The sequence below is a fragment of the Mytilus edulis genome, chromosome 5 (assembly GCF_963676685.1).
Source record: "Mytilus edulis chromosome 5, xbMytEdul2.2, whole genome shotgun sequence".
NCBI classification, from domain to species: Eukaryota; Metazoa; Mollusca; class Bivalvia; order Mytilida; family Mytilidae; genus Mytilus; species Mytilus edulis.
Genome location: NC_092348.1, coordinates 12510088 through 12530620, shown reverse-complemented (window position 1 = coordinate 12530620; position 20533 = coordinate 12510088). Strand labels below are relative to the sequence as shown.

The window sequence follows — 20533 nt, the reverse complement described above, 5'->3', positions numbered from 1 at the left end:
TACATTTTAAATTTGTTCAGGTAAGCTAAAGTAAGACAACTGAAACGATTTTCTTAGCAATTTTTATGTTATTGAAGGGAAACAACTAAAAAAAAGGTAAAAGTGAAGCCGCCCGGTTTAGAACTTATTTTGAATTATGTGGTAATAAGCATTGTGTATAAGTTTCATAACATTTGGTTGAGACAATTTAAGTAAGAGAATGTATATGCAGACTAAGTATACTTGTATTTTATATCTTTCTGTACTAAATTTAAACTACTTACCGATTCCAGAATCGTTGACGGATTTACTGAAAGAAATATCACGCTCAAGATTGAAACCAGGACTGCTCTTAGGTGGTAATAGTGTAGGTGATTCCACATTACTACCCCAAGATAATTCACATAGACTGTTCATAAACATGTCAATATCTTTTGGCAATACCTTTTCAACATGGATCACAAGTTTATGTTCATCCTCTCTGTAAGTTTTCAAGATTTGTTTATGCTGCTTTATCTCATCTTCTATAGTATACGCCATAATCAGTCTCTGAATTTCAGATCCCTTTTCATGGCTTATTTCAGTTAGTTTGTCTGACACAACAGTTGTTAAAACTTGACATGTTTCTAACCTATGTTTTAGAATATGCTGTTTTTCATCATACATTTTTGTAAGTTCATCTTTCTTTAATTTTTCAGTTGCTTTCACTTTTGAAATAATGTAATCACACGTTTCTTCAATCCCCTTATGTTCTTTTTCATATTGTCTGTCATTGCTTTGTAAACATTCTACATAGTGAGATGTAAGATTGTCACAATCATTCGAAACATCTCTTATATAAGTTTTGATTTTATCCAGTTTAAAATCAGTACTAAAAGTTTTCACTGCTTCTTCAAAAGTGACAACACTGTCACACTTTCTATGACATAAAGATACACAAAGTGTACAACATGGTACATTATGATCGTTACAGAATAACTTTAGTTTCTTAGAATGGTCAGAACAGATATTTTGGAATGTTTTATGTACTTTTTCTTTTTCTGGTAGCGTAAATATATTTTTGATTTCATGATTAGAGGTTGATTTGTTTGAACTATGATATTTTTGACATATATCGCACAGAGTATCCGAACAGTCATTGCAGATGAAAATGGCCTGTGATACAATATCAAGTCTCTCACATGACATGCATAGCTTTTGCGGTTTTTCTTTTTCTAATAAACCAACTATGAGAAAATTTCCTGGAAACTGACCAACCCATTCGCGTGGTGTGCATCCTTCTTTTGGCAATGTTACTGTTGTTCGGCAGACTGGACACTCAATATTGACCTTCTTTTCTGACTTCTTAAATACTGAGACGATGTACGTTAAAATACAATCTTCACAGAAGGTATGTAGGCATGGCAGATACTTCGGTTTTGTATATCTTTCTAGACAAATTGGACAAGTTAAAATATTTGATGAGTCAACACATTCTGCCATAGTTGTCAAATTATTTATCGAAGTCAGTTATCATGTGGTTATGTGATTTGTTGCTTGTATTTAGTATCCATTGTAGATCTGAAAAAATGTAAATAATTTTAGTTAATTGCTACACACATCATTTTTGTTTAAACGATATTCACTTAAGAATCACTGTGCTTAAACGGCTGTGGGTAACTTAAGTTACCCACAGCCCAAGATGGAGCCGCCTTGCGTCGGTTAGATACTTTTCTTCTATAGAATAACAATACCACGAATGTATCAATTAAACAACTGAATTTAAAAGTTATATTAATCGTTTAGGTAAACCCCTAAACTGAAAAGGTGATAAAATTCTACAAAATAAACGATCACAGCACGATTTTAAAAAACACTTAGGCTGTCCGTAACTTCAAAACAACTTGTCCGTAACTTTTTTCATCATACCAATAGAGATGTCCGTAACTTTCAAAGAATCGACATACGCGGATGTAATGTTTAAACTTATGATAGAGATTGCATCGAATACATATTCAGAAAACGAAGTAGATGTCTAGTATGATATAATTCATTGTATCGATGGAAGACAAAATTGGGAAAAATATGAAAAAAATCACGAAAAATCCGCAAAACTCGGGTCTCATTTTGTATAACGTCGGGGTACCCGAATCGCCTAGTTCGGAGGGTTGTTTCCGATCATAGCAGATAAACTGTTGAAACATCATTGTTCGTTTTTATTTTTGAACAAGTAGACTACACATACTTGGACGTTGCGCATAATGATATTGAGGCACCCTGGCCAAGATTTACAGTAAATGGGAAAACTTTAAAAAATGACATTTTGTATAAATGAATAAATTTAGTTTTACAGCTAGCTGCATATTTCATTTGTATGCAAGTTGCATTAAATCTCATTAAACTGAATAAAACTAAAAGACACAATAGGTAAAAGTCAGTGACAATAAAAGGAAAAGAGCAGTCAACATAGTGTAACAATTCGACATAGTATATACAAATATAAATAACTACGTAGGACAACAGGGTAATTTAATAGTCTAACAACCCCTGATAACATACAAAGAGAGAAAAAAAAAACATACTAGGAAACATATTCAAAAAATCATAACACTATATCTAACTGGTGGGATGTATAAATACCGAGCCGCGTCAAAGAGTATTCATCAAAATACACATAGAAAGAAACAGAGGTGAAGGTAAACCGCAAACATATAATTAAACTCAAAACATTAAAGAGTATGGAAAAGCCTTGGTCTGACAAGCGAAAAACGTCGATAAGACGCACATCAGTAAATAAAAGTTCAAACCATAACCAGGATGGAGTACCACAAACCCCACATACAACGTCTGTGGTGTAAGTATGATGCGTTAATAAAATCACATTTGGTGGTGAATGAGTAGTATAAACCGCCGCGAAGGTTACAAATATGATGTTAGTTGTCTTCTAATTGTTGAAATTATAATTCTTAAAATTTTAAATCAAAAGTTACCCACATCTAAAAATAAAGTTACGGACAGTCTGCTTAGTTTCGATCAAAAAGTTACGGACATCTTATGCATTTTTTAAAGTTGACCTTGCGCTTTAGTGAACTCTATATTAACAAATTTATTGTAATTGTTAGTCATTTCTTTATTCAATAATCCTATAAATATTTACATTCTGCATGAAAAACGTCGTAAAAGGTACATTTTGTATGATTTAAATATCAACGAGTTTAGAGTCCGCCATCTTGGGCTGTGGGTAACTTAAGTTACCCACAGCCGTTTAAGCACAGTGAGAATAGTTCCTATTGATATTAGACAACAATGAAATATCGTACCAAAGCAAATGAAATAGTATCCTTTACGAAAGATTTGCACCTTGTAGAGGATGGATATTCTGTGGAATACTCCATATTTAGTTTTACTTAGTGAATCCATAGACTAAATTGAATATTCAGTTGAGGAGAAAACGTAACTGTTGAGGAGAAAACGTAACTGATGAAGAGAAAACGTAACTGTTGAGGAGAAATCGTAACTGTTGAGGAGAAAACGTAACTGTTGAGGAGAAAACGTAACTGATGAAGAGAAAACGTAACTGTTGAGGAGAAATCGTAACTGTTGAGGAGAAAACGTAACTGTTGAGGAGAAAACGTAGCTGTTGGAAAGAAAACGTAACTGCTGAGGAGGAAACGTAACTAAACTGTTTATTAGAAAATATAACTGTTGACGAGAAAATGTAGCTGTTAAAGAAGAAACGTAAATGTTGATAAGAAAACGTAACTGTTGAGGAGAAAACGTAACTGTTGACGAGAAAACGTAACTTTTGAGGAGAAAACGTAGCTGTTAAAGAGAAAACATAACTGTTGGAGAGAAAACGTAACTGTTGGAGAGAAAACATTACTGTTGAGGAAAGTTGACGAGAAAACGTAACTGTAGAAGAGAAAACGTAACTGTTGGAGAGAAAACGTAACTGTTTAGGAGAAAACGTAGCTGTTGATGAGAAAACGTAGCTGTTGGAGAGACAACGTAGCTGTAGAAGAGAAAACGTAACTGTTAAAAAACGTAACTGTTTAGGAGAAAACGTAGCTGTTGAGGAGAAAACGTAACTGTTGGAGAGAAAAATTAACTGTAGTAGAGAAAACATAACTGTTGGAGAGAAAACGTAACTGTTTAGGAGAAAACGTAGCTGTTAAAGAGGAAACGTAGCTGTTGGAGAGGAAACGTAATTGTTTAGGACAAAACGTTACTGTTGAAAAGAAAACGTAACTGTTGAGAAGAAAAAGTAACTGTTGAGGAGAAAACGTAGCTGTTGAGGAGAAAACTTAACTGTCGACGAAAAACCGTAAATGTTGAGGAGAAAACGTAACTGTTGAAGAGAAAACGTAACTGTTGAGGAGAAATCAGAACTGTTGAGGAGAAAACGTAACTGTTGAGGAAAAAACGTAGCTGTTGGAAAGAAAACGTAACTGTTGAGGAGAAAACGTAACTAAACTGTTTATTAGAAAACATATCTGTTGAGGAGAAAATGTAGCTGTTAAAGAAGAAACGTAAATGTTGATAAGAAAACGTAACTGTTGTAGAGAAAACGTACCTGTTGGAGAGAAAACGTAACTGTTGGAGAGAAAACTTAACTGTTAAGGAGAAAACGTAGCTGTTGAGAAAACGTAACTGTTGAACGTAACTGTTGAGGAGAAAACGTAACTGTTGAGGAGAAAACGTAGCTGTTAAGGAGTAAGCGTAACTGTTGAGGAGAAAACGCAACGGTTTAGGAGAAAACGTAACGGTTGAGAAGAAAACGTAGCTGTTAAAGAGAAAACATAACTGTTGTAAAGAAAACGTAACTGTTGGAGAGAAAACATTACTGTTGAGGAAAGTTGTAGAGAAAACGTAACTGTTGAAGAGAAAACGTAACTGTTGGAGAGAAAACGTAACTGTTGAGGAGAAAACGTAGTTGTTGAGGAGAAAACGTAGCTGTTGGAGAGAAAACGTAACTGTTGAGGAGAAATCGTAACTGTTGAGGAGAAAACGTAACTGTTGAGGAGAAAACGTAGCTGTTGGAAAGAAAACGTAACTGTTGAGGAGAAAACGTAACTAAACTGTTTATTAGAAAACATAACTGTTGAGGAGAAAATGTAGCTGTTAAAGAAGAAACGTAAATGTTGATAAGAAAACGTAACTGTTGTAGAGAAAACGTACCTATTGGAGAGAAAACGTAACTATTTGAGAGAAAACTTAACTGTTAAGGAGAAAACGTAACTGTTGAGGAGAAATCGTAACTGTTCAACGTAACTGTTGAGGAGAAAACGTAACTGTTGAACGTAACTGTTGAGGAGAAAACGTAACTGTTGAGGAGAAAACGTAGCTGTTAAGGAGTAGGCGTAACTGTTGAGGAGAAAACGTAACTGTTGACGAGAAAACGTAACGGTTGAGGAGAAAACGTAACGGTTGAGGAGAAAACGTAACGGTTGAGGAGAAAACGTAACGGTTGAGGAGAAAACGTAGCTGTTAAAGAGAAAACATAACTGTTGGAGAGATAGCGTAACTGTTGAAGAGAAACGTAGTTGTTGAAGAGAAAACGTAGCTTTTTAGGATAAAACGTAACTGTTGAGGATAAAAAGTAATTGTTGGAGAGAAAACGTAGCTGTTGAAGAGAAAACGTAACTGTTGAGGAGAAAACGTAGCTGTTTGAAGACAAAACATAACTGTCGAAGAGAAATCGTAACTGTTGATGAGAAAATGTAGCTGTTTGAAAACGTTACTGTTAGAGAGAAAACGTAACTGTTTAGGAGAAAACGTAGCTGTTAAAGAGAAAACGTAGCTGTTGAAGAGAAAACGTAATTGTTGAGGAGAAAACGTAACTGTTGAGGAGAAAACGTAACTGTTGAAGAGAAAACTTAACTGTTGAGGAGAAAACGTTACTTTGAAATTTGATATTTAATTCAAATTAAATCATTTTACGGCAGCATACAGTTCCCCCGTTTGTTTGCTTGTAAGATTCAGGAACTGGACCATTTATATTTTTGATGTTATTTGGTTCCCAAAATATACCATAACTTGCCTTTGCCAATGGCTTGCCATTATTCTTGCATGCTCCATCAATGTATACTTCCATTATTAAATGTCCAAACAGTTCAGGAAAACGTTAACGTTGTTTTAGCGGGCTTTCTGATATGACGTGATGAACATGGTTTTGATTTATAAATATTGTCAGTTGTTTGTGTTTTGTTACGATAAAAATGTTAATATTGATAACAAATAGTAAAATTGATCATACCGTTATACATTTTGAAGTCTATCAAACAGTAAAATCCATCGTAAATCACGAATCGAGTTTTCCTAAAAAACAACATCCACAACGGACCACTGCAACTCGTCTCAAATGTAGAATACACTATAAGAGTGTCCAGTAATAACAAATTACTTCGAACAATGTTAGGAGATGCTTTAGAAAGTAATTTCAACACTTTAAAAGTCCTGTGATCAACGGAAATAGATAATAATCCTGCATTGAATGATCGGGAAATTTTTAGGCAGCCATTAGACCTTCGTGACGTCACCAATATGTAAATGTTGAGGAGAAAACGTAGCTGTTGAAGAGAAAACGTTACTGTTGAAGAGAAAACGTAACTGTTGAGAAGAAAAGTAACTGTTGAGGAGAAAACGTAGCTATTGAAGAGAAAACGTAACTGTTGAAGAGTAAACGTAGCTGTTGAAGAGAAAAAAAACTGTTGAAGAGAAAACTTAACTGTTGGAGAGAAAACATAACTGTTGAGGAGAAAACGTTACTGTTGAGGAGAAAACGTTACTGTTGCATGAGGAGTAAACGTAACTGTTGAGGAGAAAACGTAGCTGTTAAGAGAAAACATAACTGTTGAGGAGAAAACGTTACTGTTGAGGAGAAAACGTTACTGTTGCATGAGGAGTAAACGTAACTGTTGAGGAGAAAACGTAGCTGTTAAGAGAAAACATAACTGTTGAGGAGAAAACGTTACTGTTGAGGAGAAAACGTTACTGTTGCATGAGGAGTAAACGTAACTGTTGAGGAGAAAACGTAGCTGTTAAGAGAAAACATAACTGTTGAGGAGAAAACGTAACTGTTGGAGAGAAAACTTAACTGTTGAAGAGAAAACGTAGCTGTTGAGGAGAAATCGTAACTGTTGAGGAGAAAACGTAACGGTTGAGGAGAAAACGTAACTTTGAAAATTGATAGTTAATTCAAAGTCACAGGACTATGGAACAGGGCCTAGAAATAGTCATAACCCGATATTTACTGATAGTTGTGCAACTTTATAGTTAATATTATTGATCTATCACAAGAAGTTTCTTTCAAACTCACATGAGCAGCAAACGTTACAATCGCCAATTTGTGTTTGTACTTCCCATTCATCTATTGTATATTCATTCATTTATTCTGTAAAAATAACTTTGTAATGAGCTATACTTCTATTACGTATATATTTATTTTGTTAAATACCAAGTATGCAGATTAAAATATGTTTACACAGAACAGCTAAAAGCTATCGTTTTTCAGATGGTTTTATTTAGGCAACTGTATTGGTTGTTATGGTAGGCCGTGTAATTAGCAAGAAGCGTGATTGCAGTAATTTGACGATGTCAAAAACTTGCTTTACACTAAATGCAGTCTGATTAAACCAACCCCCACTATCCACTTTGTGGGTACATTTGTGGGTACAAACGCAAGTATATATATATCTTTATTCTCATAAACCAAAGTACAATGGTACAGAGACATATACAAATAAATTAACATAGTATAAATTTTAAATACAAATGTAAAAATAGAGACATAAAGTGATTACCCAGGAGATTCTAGGCATTTAATAATAATTCTTATAAACTTGCACAGATTGTTTAGTTCAGACGGGTTGCTACTATTCATTAGACCTTGAAATTTTAAAATATTTGGTCTGTTTATAAAATGATGCTTTAGTAGCAGTTGTCTACTATCGTCTATTGCCGAGCATTCTAAAATATAATGGAACTCGTCGCCAATGTCACCGGCATTGCACAAAGTACAAATACGATTTTCTCTCTGAATGTTTTGCCATCTACCAATTTCGATAGGAATTTTTGTGTTCAACGTTCTAAATCTACAAAAAGAAGCAATATTTTTGTCATCTAAAATATCAAAGTAGGTTTCGAAATTTATACTATTTTTGAATAATTTATAATTTAGAGCTTTTGGAGAATTCTGTACAGTAGCATACCATGTCTGTCTGAACTGGTCAGTTAATCTTAATTTAACAGTATCATACAACCAGTTTTTACTTATAAAATATTTAGTGTTCCATATATTTGATAGCCCACAATTATCAAGCACAGATTTTACATTCTTACACCAAGCTGTATTTCCATTATAACTACCAGTAACAAGATTGTATAGAATAACAGAAAGTTTCTTATTTTCCCCAGTTACAAGCTTTTCCCAATAATTAATAGTACGTAATTTAATAAAAATATCCAGTGGGAATCGGCCAAGTTCCCCATATATCATATAATCAGGCGTTGATTTTTTAAGATTTATAATAAGCAGTAATTTACAAAATTTTAGATGAACACGTTCTATAACAGAGGTGTTACCCATTCCCCAGACTTCACACCCGTATAATAATATAGGCTTAACTACTTTGTCAAATAATTCTAGTTGACATTTAATATTCAAATTATGTAATCTCCCTTTTTTAAGAATATCGTACATAGCCCTTGTTGCTTTATCAGCCTGTGCCTTTTTTGCTTTTGTGAAACTTCCTGTTCTAGAAAATAATACACCAAGATATGTAAATTCTTCTACAATATCTAACTCAAAATCAGCATATTTAAAACTAACATTTTGTAGTGGTCTACCTTTAGAAAAAATTACTATTTAGCTTTTAGGGACATTGACTTTTAATTTCCATGTATCACAATATTCTTTTAAAGCGTTTAATTGTTTTTGTAGATCTGCTTGTGTTTCTGACATAAGTACAGTGTCGTCTGCGTACAATACAACAAACAGTTTTAAATACATACTTAGTTCGTTCTCTATTTGATCTGATAAAGATTTCAAACCATTTACATTTTTGTTCTGAAAAAAGCTTTCTAAATCATTTAAATAAATAGAAAAAAGTATGGGAGATAAATTTTCTCCCTGTCTTACACCTACATTACATGGAAGTAGTCTGAATATTCCCCATCACTAAAAATTCGTGATTTCACATTTTTATGCATATTAAATATAGTGTTATACATCTTCCCATTCACTGTATGTAAAATGAGTTTTGACCAAAGACCAGATCTCCAAACTGTATCGAAAGCTTTAGCAAAATCAATAAAAGCACAAAAAAGTTTTTTCCTTTTTTGTCTCAGTAATTCAAATAAAATATGCAGAGTAAATATACTGTCTATAGTGGAATAGCCCTTTCTGAAACCAAACTGGTTTTCATTTAACAACAAATATTCTTCCAAAAAGTTACTCAGTCTTAAATTCAAAATTGACGTTAAAAGTTTACCCATACAGCTTAATATAGTTATTGGTCTGTAGTTTTGTGGATCTGACTGGTCACCTTTGTTTTTATAAAAAGGTATAACATTACCAACAAGCCAAAGTTCAGGCACTTTTCCAGTATCAAATACAATATTGAACAGTTTTACATAGATTGGCATGAAAATCTGAGTGGTGCTCTTAATTTATTCATTAATGACGAAGTCATCGTCACAAGCTTTGCCATTCTTAAGATTTTTGATGCATTTAAAAATTTCATTTTCCGTAATAGGACTGTTTAATAGTGAATTAAGTTTGTTATTCTCATCTATAATAATTTCTTCACCAGCGTCAGAATCTGACGAATTTAAATTTTTGAAAAATTCAAAAAGTATATCAACAGGAATATTATTCCTTTTTTTTCTTTATACGAGTTCAATATCTTCCAAAATTCTTTAGAATTACTATTTTTTAAAACATTCATCTTTTTTCTCATGGCTTTTTTATGCTTGTTAATAGAAATGTTCATTCACGTTCTGTATTCTTCATCTCCTCTCTTTTTAAACATGTTTTATTGTATTTATATCTTCTTTTTGATATTCGAAAGCACCGCCTTTTTTCCCAACATATTTGGTCAAACCAAGGTTTAATAACTTTTTTTCGACATTTCTTTTCATGTCGTTTATAAGTAAAAGATCCAAACACCTTTTCGGCTGAATCCAGCATTAAACCATTTACAGATTCAACTATTTTATTAATATTTTCTTGAGCCAGTATACTGGTATTCAGCATAGTTAAATCATTATTTAATTGATCGATTTTATTTCTATCGATATTTTTCAAAAATTCGGCTTCTTTTTCACAATCCCACTTTTTGAAGCCTTTTCTTTCATGACATGCCAAATCGTTTATTAAAATGTCATCGCAATCGACGATGTTATCAATCGAGTTGAAGACTAGCTTACAGTTCAGAGGCGAATGAACATCGGAAAAAAGAGCAGAAAAATCAAGTACAGACACATTTACAACACATGATAACAAATTGTATGTACAAATAAAATAGTCAACCACACTAGACTGGCGACAAGTAAATAAACCTTCTTTATCGCCATCAACCCTTCCGTTTAAAATAAACAGATTGTTATTTCTGCACATTTCTAAAAGTAGATTTCCAAAGTGGTTTTTTGTCTTGTCGCAACTATTTCTAATACGTAGCATATGAAACTTGTGTAAATTGTTTGAAAAATCAATATTAAAATTATCCGATGTGTCATGATTGGTATTTGTTATTTCATAGAAGTCTAAATTGGAAGCAGTTCTGCTGTTAAAATCACCAGTAAGCAAAATAGACTCATGGTTGGCTGAAAATTTTAGAAATTCTTGTTCAATTATATTTATTGAATCTGGTACCTTATAAGTAGAATTTTCGGGTGGTATGTACACTGTACCAATCATAACATCTTGTTCTGTTTTTAAATAATTGGCTGAAATTTTAACCCAAAATACTAAATTACTCTCGGATTCTATTTGTTTGCACATAATTTTCTAATTAATTTTTATATCCAAATGCAATACCACCTGATTTGACTTTTGATTTAGTTTTCCTATTTTTCAATTTAAAAGTATAACCTGGTATATCAACATTATCAAAATCATCAGTTTTTGTTTCTGTCAAGCAGATACAGTCATAACATTTAATAAGTTCTATAAATTCGGGATATTGCATTCTGTTCATAATCCCACAACAATTGAGCGACAATATATTTTAGTCTAATGAACTGTTAACTTTTTTAGAATCTCCATTGGAATCCTAACTGTATGGGTTAGGAGTCGAAGATATGCGTCGGCGTCGTTTCCGGTCTTGATGGTGGTCCGGTGTGCGCATTTGAGATGTAAGACTGTCAGTGGGTTCAATTTCCGAAATTTGGTCGTTGTACATTTCACCATCCACATACAAAATGTCTCTTACTAACTTAACAGTGTGTCCTTCTTGGCGTTTCTGTTTCATAATTGGGTATAGGCTTTTGCATGCTTGTTCAATTATGTCAGGAAACTGTTGATTTACACCAAACGGTTTTCCTTTAAGCCTGTACGTATTTGAAAGCGATCGTGCCAGATCTTTGTAATATAGAAATCTTGCCACAATCGGTCTAGGGCGTCCGCGTCTACCTGGTTTGGCGCCATATCCAAATCTGTGGACATTGCCGAATTCTATCCTGTGTGTTACATGTAGGAATTGCTGTATGAAATCTCTGATAACTTCTTCAGTGTTTTCTCCTTCAGTTTCCGTCAAACCAGTAAACACCAAGTTATTCTTCATTGATCTGCATTGAAGGTCAATAACGGTGCTCTGTAGATTTTCATTTTCTTGTTTTGCGTTATTGACGACTGTTTTAATTTCATTTCTCAGCTCCATAGTGTTATCTGCAAGGTCATTTGCTACTTTACTAATGGATGATTTAACCGATCTTACATCTTTAACATTGTTTTCGTGATTTACCTTGAAATCGTCCATGAAGTCGCTTATTCCCTGTAGGTTATTATTAGCATCAGTTTGATTTTTTTTCATATTTTTAACTTCTTTATTTAGTTCAGTGTGATCATGTTTTAATTGGGACATTTTTCCATCGTTGCTATCACATTTACTTTTAAAATTTTTAATTTGACATTCAGCTTCTGCAACTTTTGAGTTCATTTCTGTGAATTTTGATAATAAATTTGTCAAAGTTCTGTTCATTTGATTAACTTGTGACATTCCCTTTTCGATAGTTGTAAGTCTCTCATTCATACCTAGCATTAATTTATAGACATTTTCTAAAGTTGGATAGTGGGGGTTGGTTTAATCAGACTGCACTAAATGTAATATGTTATAAGGTTTTATGGTGATCAGCAATTGAATAACAGACAAATATTTGGGTTTTCGCTCATTATTGTCATTTTCACTGGAATTTCTGGAAAAGGGCCACTATTTATAAAAAAATACGTAATCTATTTTATTTCATAAGTCCGTTAAACAATTGACCAATAGTCTCCGACTCTGTTCTAAATGATTTTCATATTCAATATTCAGAGTTTTATTATTTAGAAGACATAATATGCAAAAATGTTGACGTCTTGTAAATTAAATAAATATCCCTACTTGACCTTTCTTCGTGATTTGACAGAAATTACGAATGTTTGACGACAGTGTGAAAGAGATACTATTGAAGTAATGCTTTCTAATGATATGGGATTTAGCCGAATGTTGTCATAGAGGGAGAAGGGGGGGGGGGGGGGGCATTAATTTTTTTTTATTCGTTAATACATTCGATTTCAACCTGTAATGTCTTGCCTGTTATACTAGTAACCATGATTGATTTTATGTTAATAATCCTAAAGATAAAGTTCAACTACAAGTTTCATATTTATATAAATCAACATTACCAATAATCTATGTAAATGTCTAAATGAGGTCACGGTAAGATAATACAAGTCTGACAGACCTGTTCCTCTTGCAAGTATTCCATGCACCAAATGTAGCTGGCCTATTGATTATAGCAGTCGTATAAAACAAAAAACCCAGGTCAAACCATGAAATCGTTAAATTGACCAATGAACCATGAGAATGAGGTCAAAGTCAGATGATCCTATTAAAGTGTATAGCCTGTCCTAATGTTGTACTGATCTACCACTGTCCTAGGTTAGGGCTGGATTTCGCGCGCAGCAAACATGATTAACTCCACCGCATTATGTATGTGCCTTTCCTAAGCCAGAAGCCTGTTTGTTGCTGTATATCATATTTGTTGTTTGTTTGTTTTGTACATAAACGAGGGTGTTAGTCGTTTGTAATTTCGGGGCCTTTTATAGCTGACAATGCGGTATGGATCTTGCCTATTGTTAAATGCTGTACGGTGACCTGTAGTTGTAAATTTTTATGTCATTCGGTCTCTAGCGGAGAGTTGTCTGATTGGCAATCATGGCATATCCTCCGATTTTTAATAAAAAAAAATAAACAGCTGCGCCATGAGCGCATGATACGCCCGACGTCTTGTATGGAAGTTTTATGCAATAATTATAAATAGTTTCGGAGAAAGTTTTAAGCAATTACCATTTATTGCTTTTTAGACACGGTGGGACATGTGAACCCCCCCCCCCCCCCCCCCCCCCCCCCCCACCCTGTTTTTTTTTTTTACAAATATCACTAAAATAAAATTTTGAATCAAACCAAAAAGTATACAGATCTTTAGATTAATATAACAAAGAAGTGTGTAAAGTTTTAAGCAATAATCATAAATCGTTTTTGAGATACGGCACGACATGTAAAACCCCCTTCCCCCTTTTTTTTTTTACAAAATACTCAATAACTCAAAAATGAAATTTTGAATCATCACCAAAAAGTATACAGATCTTTAGATTAATATAACAAAGAAGTGTGTAAAGTTTTAAGCAATAATCATAAATCGTTTTTGAGATACGGAGCGACATGTAAAAAACCCTCCCCCTTTTTTACAAAATACTCAATAACTCAAAAATGAAATTTTGAATCATCACCAAAAAGTATACAGATATTAAGATTAATATTAATAAGAAGTGTGTAAAGTTTTAAGCAATAATAAAGAATCGTTTTTGAGATACGGTGCGACATGTGAAAAAAAAACACACCCCTGTTTTAGTTACAAAGTGCCGTAACTCAAAAAGTTTAAATCTTCACCAAAAAGTATACAGATCATTTGACCATCATAAAAAACAATTATATTAAGTTTCATGAAATTTAGATAAGTCGTTCTCCAGTTACGGTGCGACATGTTTACGCCGGACAGACAGACGGACTGACAGACAGACGGACGGACGGACACAGGACATTTGTATACCATAATACGTCCCGTCAAAATTTTGACGGGCGTATAAAAATCAAGCAGTCGCTGGACTACGAAAATGAGGTAAAAGACAACAGACATATTGTAGACGGAAATTGATTACATAAGTCATCTGTGAAGGGGTCGGTTTTGTCTACTGCATTACGGCATGTCAACTGCGTCACGATGTTTGTTGAAATGTTATAAAGGAGACTGTTATAAAGGAGTGCTAACTGGTTACTGATAATGTTTCCTTTCTATACAGAACAGATTATATCAAGTATCATATTTTAAAACAACAAGCCATTATAAGACAGTAACTCTTATAAGGAGATTACTGACGATTTTGACTTTCACTTATTTGTAGAATTTGTATTGCTGATTACTGTAGCTACCAACAGTTTCTCTCTTACTCCATTTACTGTTTTTTCCACAGAATACATAACCAAAAGTGAAGATCTTCTTCGGGTTATTTTGTACGATAAAACGACAGAAAATTTAAGTCATGTTGAGAAGGTTTTTTTTTTTTATCTTGATCTACTAATCATTCTTTTGAATAAATAAAGTTTTTCTATTTCTGTATTTTTTTCCTCTAAAAAAAGAGAGATGCATGTTCAGGACGAGAACATGTTAATGTAATATGAGTATGAACAAATATGGGAAGGAAACTCTAATGTAAGGGCATTAACTCAGGATAAGGAGTAGACTGACAGAACTGGTCATGTTTATTTGTGTGTTGATCTCAGATAGCTGATCATTGGAAGGTTTTACAATTTTAATCTTGAGTCTAATTTCTTCATTTTACCAAAAATCACACAAAATAGGTTAACATCGTTATTCATAGGCAGTAGCTCGTCGTTATAAGGAGTTGACTGACGATCTGACTGACTTATAACATGTATTTGTAGATCTTGTACATTTAATAATTGTTTGCTACTTCAGTGCAGTTACTACTTATCTATTACTTGTTCCGCAAAAAATGCCTGTCTAAAAATGGGTAAAAATCCTTATACAAGGATATAATTTGTTTAATAACATTATAATTTAATTTTTGATGTAACGCGTCTTCTGATTGGCTGACGTTATTTTGTTATCAGCCGATAGACATAATTTAGTCATGTGCCCGCGACGTCATCAACGTTTTTTCATGGTTTCTACGGTTTAAAATAGAATTAAATTATAAGAAATGACTGTAATATTTTTTCTGTCTATTCGAAATAACATAAAAAATGTGGTACACACTGTTAAATAACCAGCTACGCGCGTTATTCAGTGTGCCCCACATTTTTTTATGTTATTTCTTCATAGACAGAAAAAATATTACAGTCATTCCTTAAGTAAAATAAACTTAATATGCTCTGCTGATTGTTTTTGTTCTTTGTTGTTTTTCTATCTACTATGGTTTATGCAAACAAAAAAGCACTACAAACATCCATGGTGCAAATCGTAAATCATGCGTAATGACTTGTACAAAAAGTCGACGACAATTTTATTAAGGAAGGTTCATATGAAATATCAAAAATAATAGTTACCCCAGGGACGAGTGTTGTTACGTCTTATTACATTGAGAAGTGTAAAGTTACAGTAGAGGGAAGAAGGACGACGACAGATGACGGACGACGAACGACGGATGATGGACGAAAGACAGACACCTAGTGACGAAAAAAGCTCGCATGGTTCTTTGACAAAAGATGAGCTAACAACTAATGAAAATCATTTGAATTATCGTTATATTTTTCAATCATATTTCCAAATATTGAACATATTTATATTAGTGCAAAAAATAGATATAATATCCTAAACACTGATAAGTCTGTGTTAGTAGTCAGTTCTACATATAAAGATAACTAACCTCATAGAGAGAAATATCACAACAAGGCTCTACACGTATCAAGACTATTTAAAATATTTCATAATGAAGAGAACAATAGATTGCCTCCAATAGTACATTGAACGAAAATTGACCAATGAGATATACCATACAGAAGTGAGACGTTATCACGTACTCATAAAGGTAGAACTACACGTAAAATAAATACTCTGATTTTGAGTAATCTTGACCAATGAGATATACCATACAGAAGTGAGACGTTATCACGTACTCATAAAGGTAGAACTACACGTAAAATAAATACTCTGATTTTGAGTAATCAATCAGTTGAAATAATATATCCAATATAACATAGATGCGTGATGACAAAACATAAATGCAAAAATCTCTCTATTATATGGTCCGAGACGACAACTATTTCGTAGTGCATTTCTTTTAGAACATAAATGAAATAAAAAAAATCCCACCTGCGCTTTCTCAAAGAAACTTTTACAGTGTGTTGTACTACTTTTGGGACAAATTATATCAAAATTATAGAAAATTCATTGTCTCTAACTCAAAATATGGACAATTTTATGTTTAGGGCGTCTTGAACTGTTGAAATCTTTTGACAGCTTCCGAAGTGCTAATTTTAAACCTTTTTCAGCTGTACCAAATCACTACTTTCCTTTAAATTTCTGGACCCAATTTTTTTTACAGTGTAATTTCACCCCCCCTACTTGCAATTTGAGGTATTAAACATGGAGAAATAAATTAGGAAGGGGTATAAAAATTAATGGCAAGTAACCCACTGTCAACACTAGGAACTGTATTTGAAAATCAAGGGACGACAATGGTGATCCCGGACCATATACAAAAAAAAAATAATGAAAGAATTAGTCTATACTGTTCTAGTAAATGCCATTTTTTTTCATAAATTTTCCATATTTTTTGCCTTGAAAAAACAACTTTTCTATGGTACAATTTGACGGGGAAAAACATTATCATATTATTACAAAGCGAATTGATATGGAAAAACAGCTTGGTAAATGGATATAACAAGGCCGAACCATGCCATTTTACAAAGTTTATACACATAATGTAACCAAGGTCCACGAGGAATCCCAGTTTACTATAATGACAATTTTTATCATCGCTTTTGTGCAACTCAAAACACATTTGTTTCCAGGAAATTTTATGTTTGATAAGGGCATACGATACAGTTTTGATCCTGTATTTACAAGTTCATGAAAATTTGCATATAGGCTATGTTTTACCTGATTAAATCAAATATGTAATAAAAAATATACCTTCATGTGCTACTTTTTGAGTAAAATGAGGTCGAAATTTTGTATATTTGCTCAAAATTCAGATTTGTGGCCGTAATTTCTTTTTCGAAAGAAAGACATAACTTTTTTGTTATAAAAGATAAACACAAATTGTTTTTTGTTAAATAATCGTTAATTTCTGTATTTTAAAAGTATCCTAAAAAAATATGCATTTTTTAATTCAGAAATAACTCATATTTATCAAATGTTCATGAATTGAGGAAAAAACGTCATATTTTGCTGCATGTTTATCAAAATTAAAAAAAATCCTCTATTTACAGTTTTATAAAATTTGGGTCACATAATCTCCCTGCAAAATGAAACAAATTACCGTTTTGAAAAATAGGGGTCCATGAACTCGTTTTCAAATTAAATCAGTTTGAATGATAAAAATCAGTCGAAAAATGCATCTTTTCCCGATATGTCACAGTTTGACGTCGCGAAAATAACATTTTACGTTAGCAACGTCATTACCTCCCCTGTAACTGTATCGTATGCCCTTAATTAATCATTTCGTTTAAATATTACTCACTTGTTTGTCCGTTTTGTCCTATAGTTATTGTTTACATATTTTGCTAAACTTATTACAGAATCCAATCAAAACCATGCTCAGTCATTAAGTCGAACACACCTACAGGTGTACCTGAATACTTTCATTTTCTTCTATTCTATTTATCAATATCAAAATTAGTTTTAGGGAAAACTTTGTTATCTTTGCATCCAGTAATTCTCAATTGATTTAGTACATAATTTTCTAATTTGAGTATGCTGAGAAAAAGTTATTTTGAAACCACAAAAGTATAAATGCGTAAGAATAATAGATTATAAAGTGAAATGATGCATCAATTAATCTTGCTTTATACATCTGGAAAACAAAACAGTGAACTCAAACACACCTGAACATAAAAAGGTGCAATCGGCTTTCACTTTTCGATAAAAATCTGGCAGTAAATTTTTTTCTGATAGATTTTTCGACTCAAATTTATGCTCTTGTACAAGTATCCACAAGTACTTACACCTTCCACTTTTGACTGTTTTGCAACTTGGGCTGTTTTATCTTCTCAATTAAAGAGTTTAATTTCTTTTAATTAATTTCAACAGGATATCAGCCTGAGAAAAACTGTTTGTTAACTAATGATAGTTCTTTGATAAATTCTCACAACTTGTGTAGCTTTGCTTATCGTATATATTCCTGAAGCGTGTGTGTTGTTGCAGACTATGTTTCCAGTACATTTCTTCTGGTTAATCTTGATGTCTCATTTTTATTTCCCCATTGACGTGTACTCTCAGTAAAAATATTTGTTTTCCCATCGCACTTGCGCTATGCGGTGGTCTAAGTTCTAACGAAAGGTTGTAAAGTTAAGGTCACTGCATACGGAAAAATATCTGACAATTTGATAGATATATATAGATAAAAAAAAGTAACTGAAAACCTATTTAGAAAAATATGAAATGTATTAAGGTTAAAAAAAAGGACATTTCTTAGTCAAAATTAAAGCGCTGTCATTCCATTCTTTCATATAATTTTTATTTAATTATTGTACACTATAGATTCTAAGTCGCTCAGTATAGATGGACATTCGTAATTTAAAGCAAGATATGAAAAATTTAGACCGAAACAGTCAGAGGACACTTCATTTTATCTGCAGTCTTGGTAAGACAAAAAGGCAGTTTTGTTATTATTATGTGTCAAAACTTTCACAAAGAGCTTTATGCTAGGTATCATTTTGATAGTCTTTATGAAAACATTTATTGCCAACCGACTAAAAATAGTAAAAAAGGTTCAATCCTCACATAATACAGCTTTTGACTCTGCCCCAATACATTTACAGTGGCCTTGTACAGTAGTCTTTTGGTTCATAATTGTGACTATCTTGTAGAAGATAAATATTCTGTTTATAAAGTTCATTAAATCTAAAGGACATGTTTGAATCAGAATCAAAATGATTATGTGAGCCACTGTTGTATGAAAACGTTGTGATTGTGTTGTGATTGTTTATATTTTTTTTCATTTAGCCATTTGATATTAAATATATCGATACGCTCCCCTTTTTAAACACTTTTAAAGGATTAAATATTAAATTTATTTTCACATTTTGATATTTCAAAATTAAGTTAAAGTGATACAAACAATAACAACATGAGAAAGGAAAGTTGAATTTGATAGTACATAATAGAAAGTAACAAACAATAACAACATGCTATCAATTATGTTGTCTCAACAGATCAGCTGAATTGTACAGAGTATCTTATTCCCCAACACAAAATCAATGAATATTAAGTCTACATCATGTACAAATGCACTATCATTTCGCAATCATACACAATTTAAGGGCGCATTACATATTGACAAAGTCAGTGAAGCTGTACAGTATCCATTTGTTAGCATTACCATCACTCATAATAAATAGTGGTCAATTTACCACGCGATTGATGCACTACTTGTCAGTTTGGTATGCAGGACCGAGACGGAAACTTGGATGTACGTCTACCAAAGTTGATGAAAAAAATTCAATGGTTATCATCCCCTTAATGTGATTAAATTCATTATCTGTCAATACATAACAGAATCATCATCTATTGCAGTCCTCATTGATCTGATTAAATGTCCAAGTCCTGGACCAACTGGCGTCCCTAAAAAAGATAATATTATTTCATTAAACATAAATCAGAAAGTTATCCTCAAATATTGATTCACATTCCAAACGTATATAAAGTTGAAACTAGCTACCCTTCTTGTTCTCATCTCAAGCTGTTATATTTTTTGTTTTGTGGGGAGGGATTCATGGTGTTGTTGATCCATAATATTTCAATTACAAGTCAGCCATTCAGATTTGCTTATCAGGAGAAAACTATTTAATTTGACACACACTTCTCTTTTTTATTTCCATTTTAGCAATTTAAGACCTGGATAGTTTATTATCAGAATTGTTTGTATATGAATGCCATTCATCTGAGATGTCGTCAAGATAGTTTTAGTGAGATTCAAAATAAACATTGACCCTTAGCCTACCCCTTTCCTAATTACAACTACTAGAAACAAAACTTCTACTTTTACTTCTACCGGATGATGACAACAACCAACAAGCCGAATATTTTGCCAAAGGTGTGCATACGGACTTCTCCCACCATAATGTTT

The 20533-nt window shown here is 32.8% G+C and overlaps 2 protein-coding genes across 7 annotated transcripts in view; both read right to left on the bottom strand.

Annotated features, from left to right (window-relative positions):
* Nucleotides 1-18061, bottom strand: part of LOC139522988 (uncharacterized) — a 44612-nt gene extending 26551 nt beyond the window's left edge. For 3 of the 6 annotated variants that reach the window (XM_071316691.1, XM_071316692.1, XM_071316690.1), the window contains exons 1-2: nt 17927-18061; nt 264-1539 (exon numbers count right to left, since the gene is read on the bottom strand). In XM_071316691.1, the coding sequence (XP_071172792.1) occupies nt 264-1461 (1198 nt within the window). In that variant the 5' untranslated portion in view covers nt 1462-1539; nt 17927-18061. Of the gene's footprint in view, nt 1-263; nt 1540-6214; nt 6511-7276; nt 7345-17926 lie in introns of those variants that run through there. The other 3 variants (XM_071316688.1, XM_071316686.1, XM_071316687.1) reach the window with 2 other exon arrangements.
* A 1401-nt stretch (nt 18062-19462) lies between these two features.
* The window catches only part of LOC139522987 (uncharacterized), a 43115-nt gene continuing 42044 nt past the window's right edge, over nt 19463-20533 (bottom strand). The window contains exon 7 of the mRNA XM_071316685.1: nt 19463-20028. Within this exon, the coding sequence (XP_071172786.1) occupies nt 19949-20028 (80 nt within the window). The 3' untranslated portion in view covers nt 19463-19948. The remainder of the gene's footprint in view (nt 20029-20533) is intronic.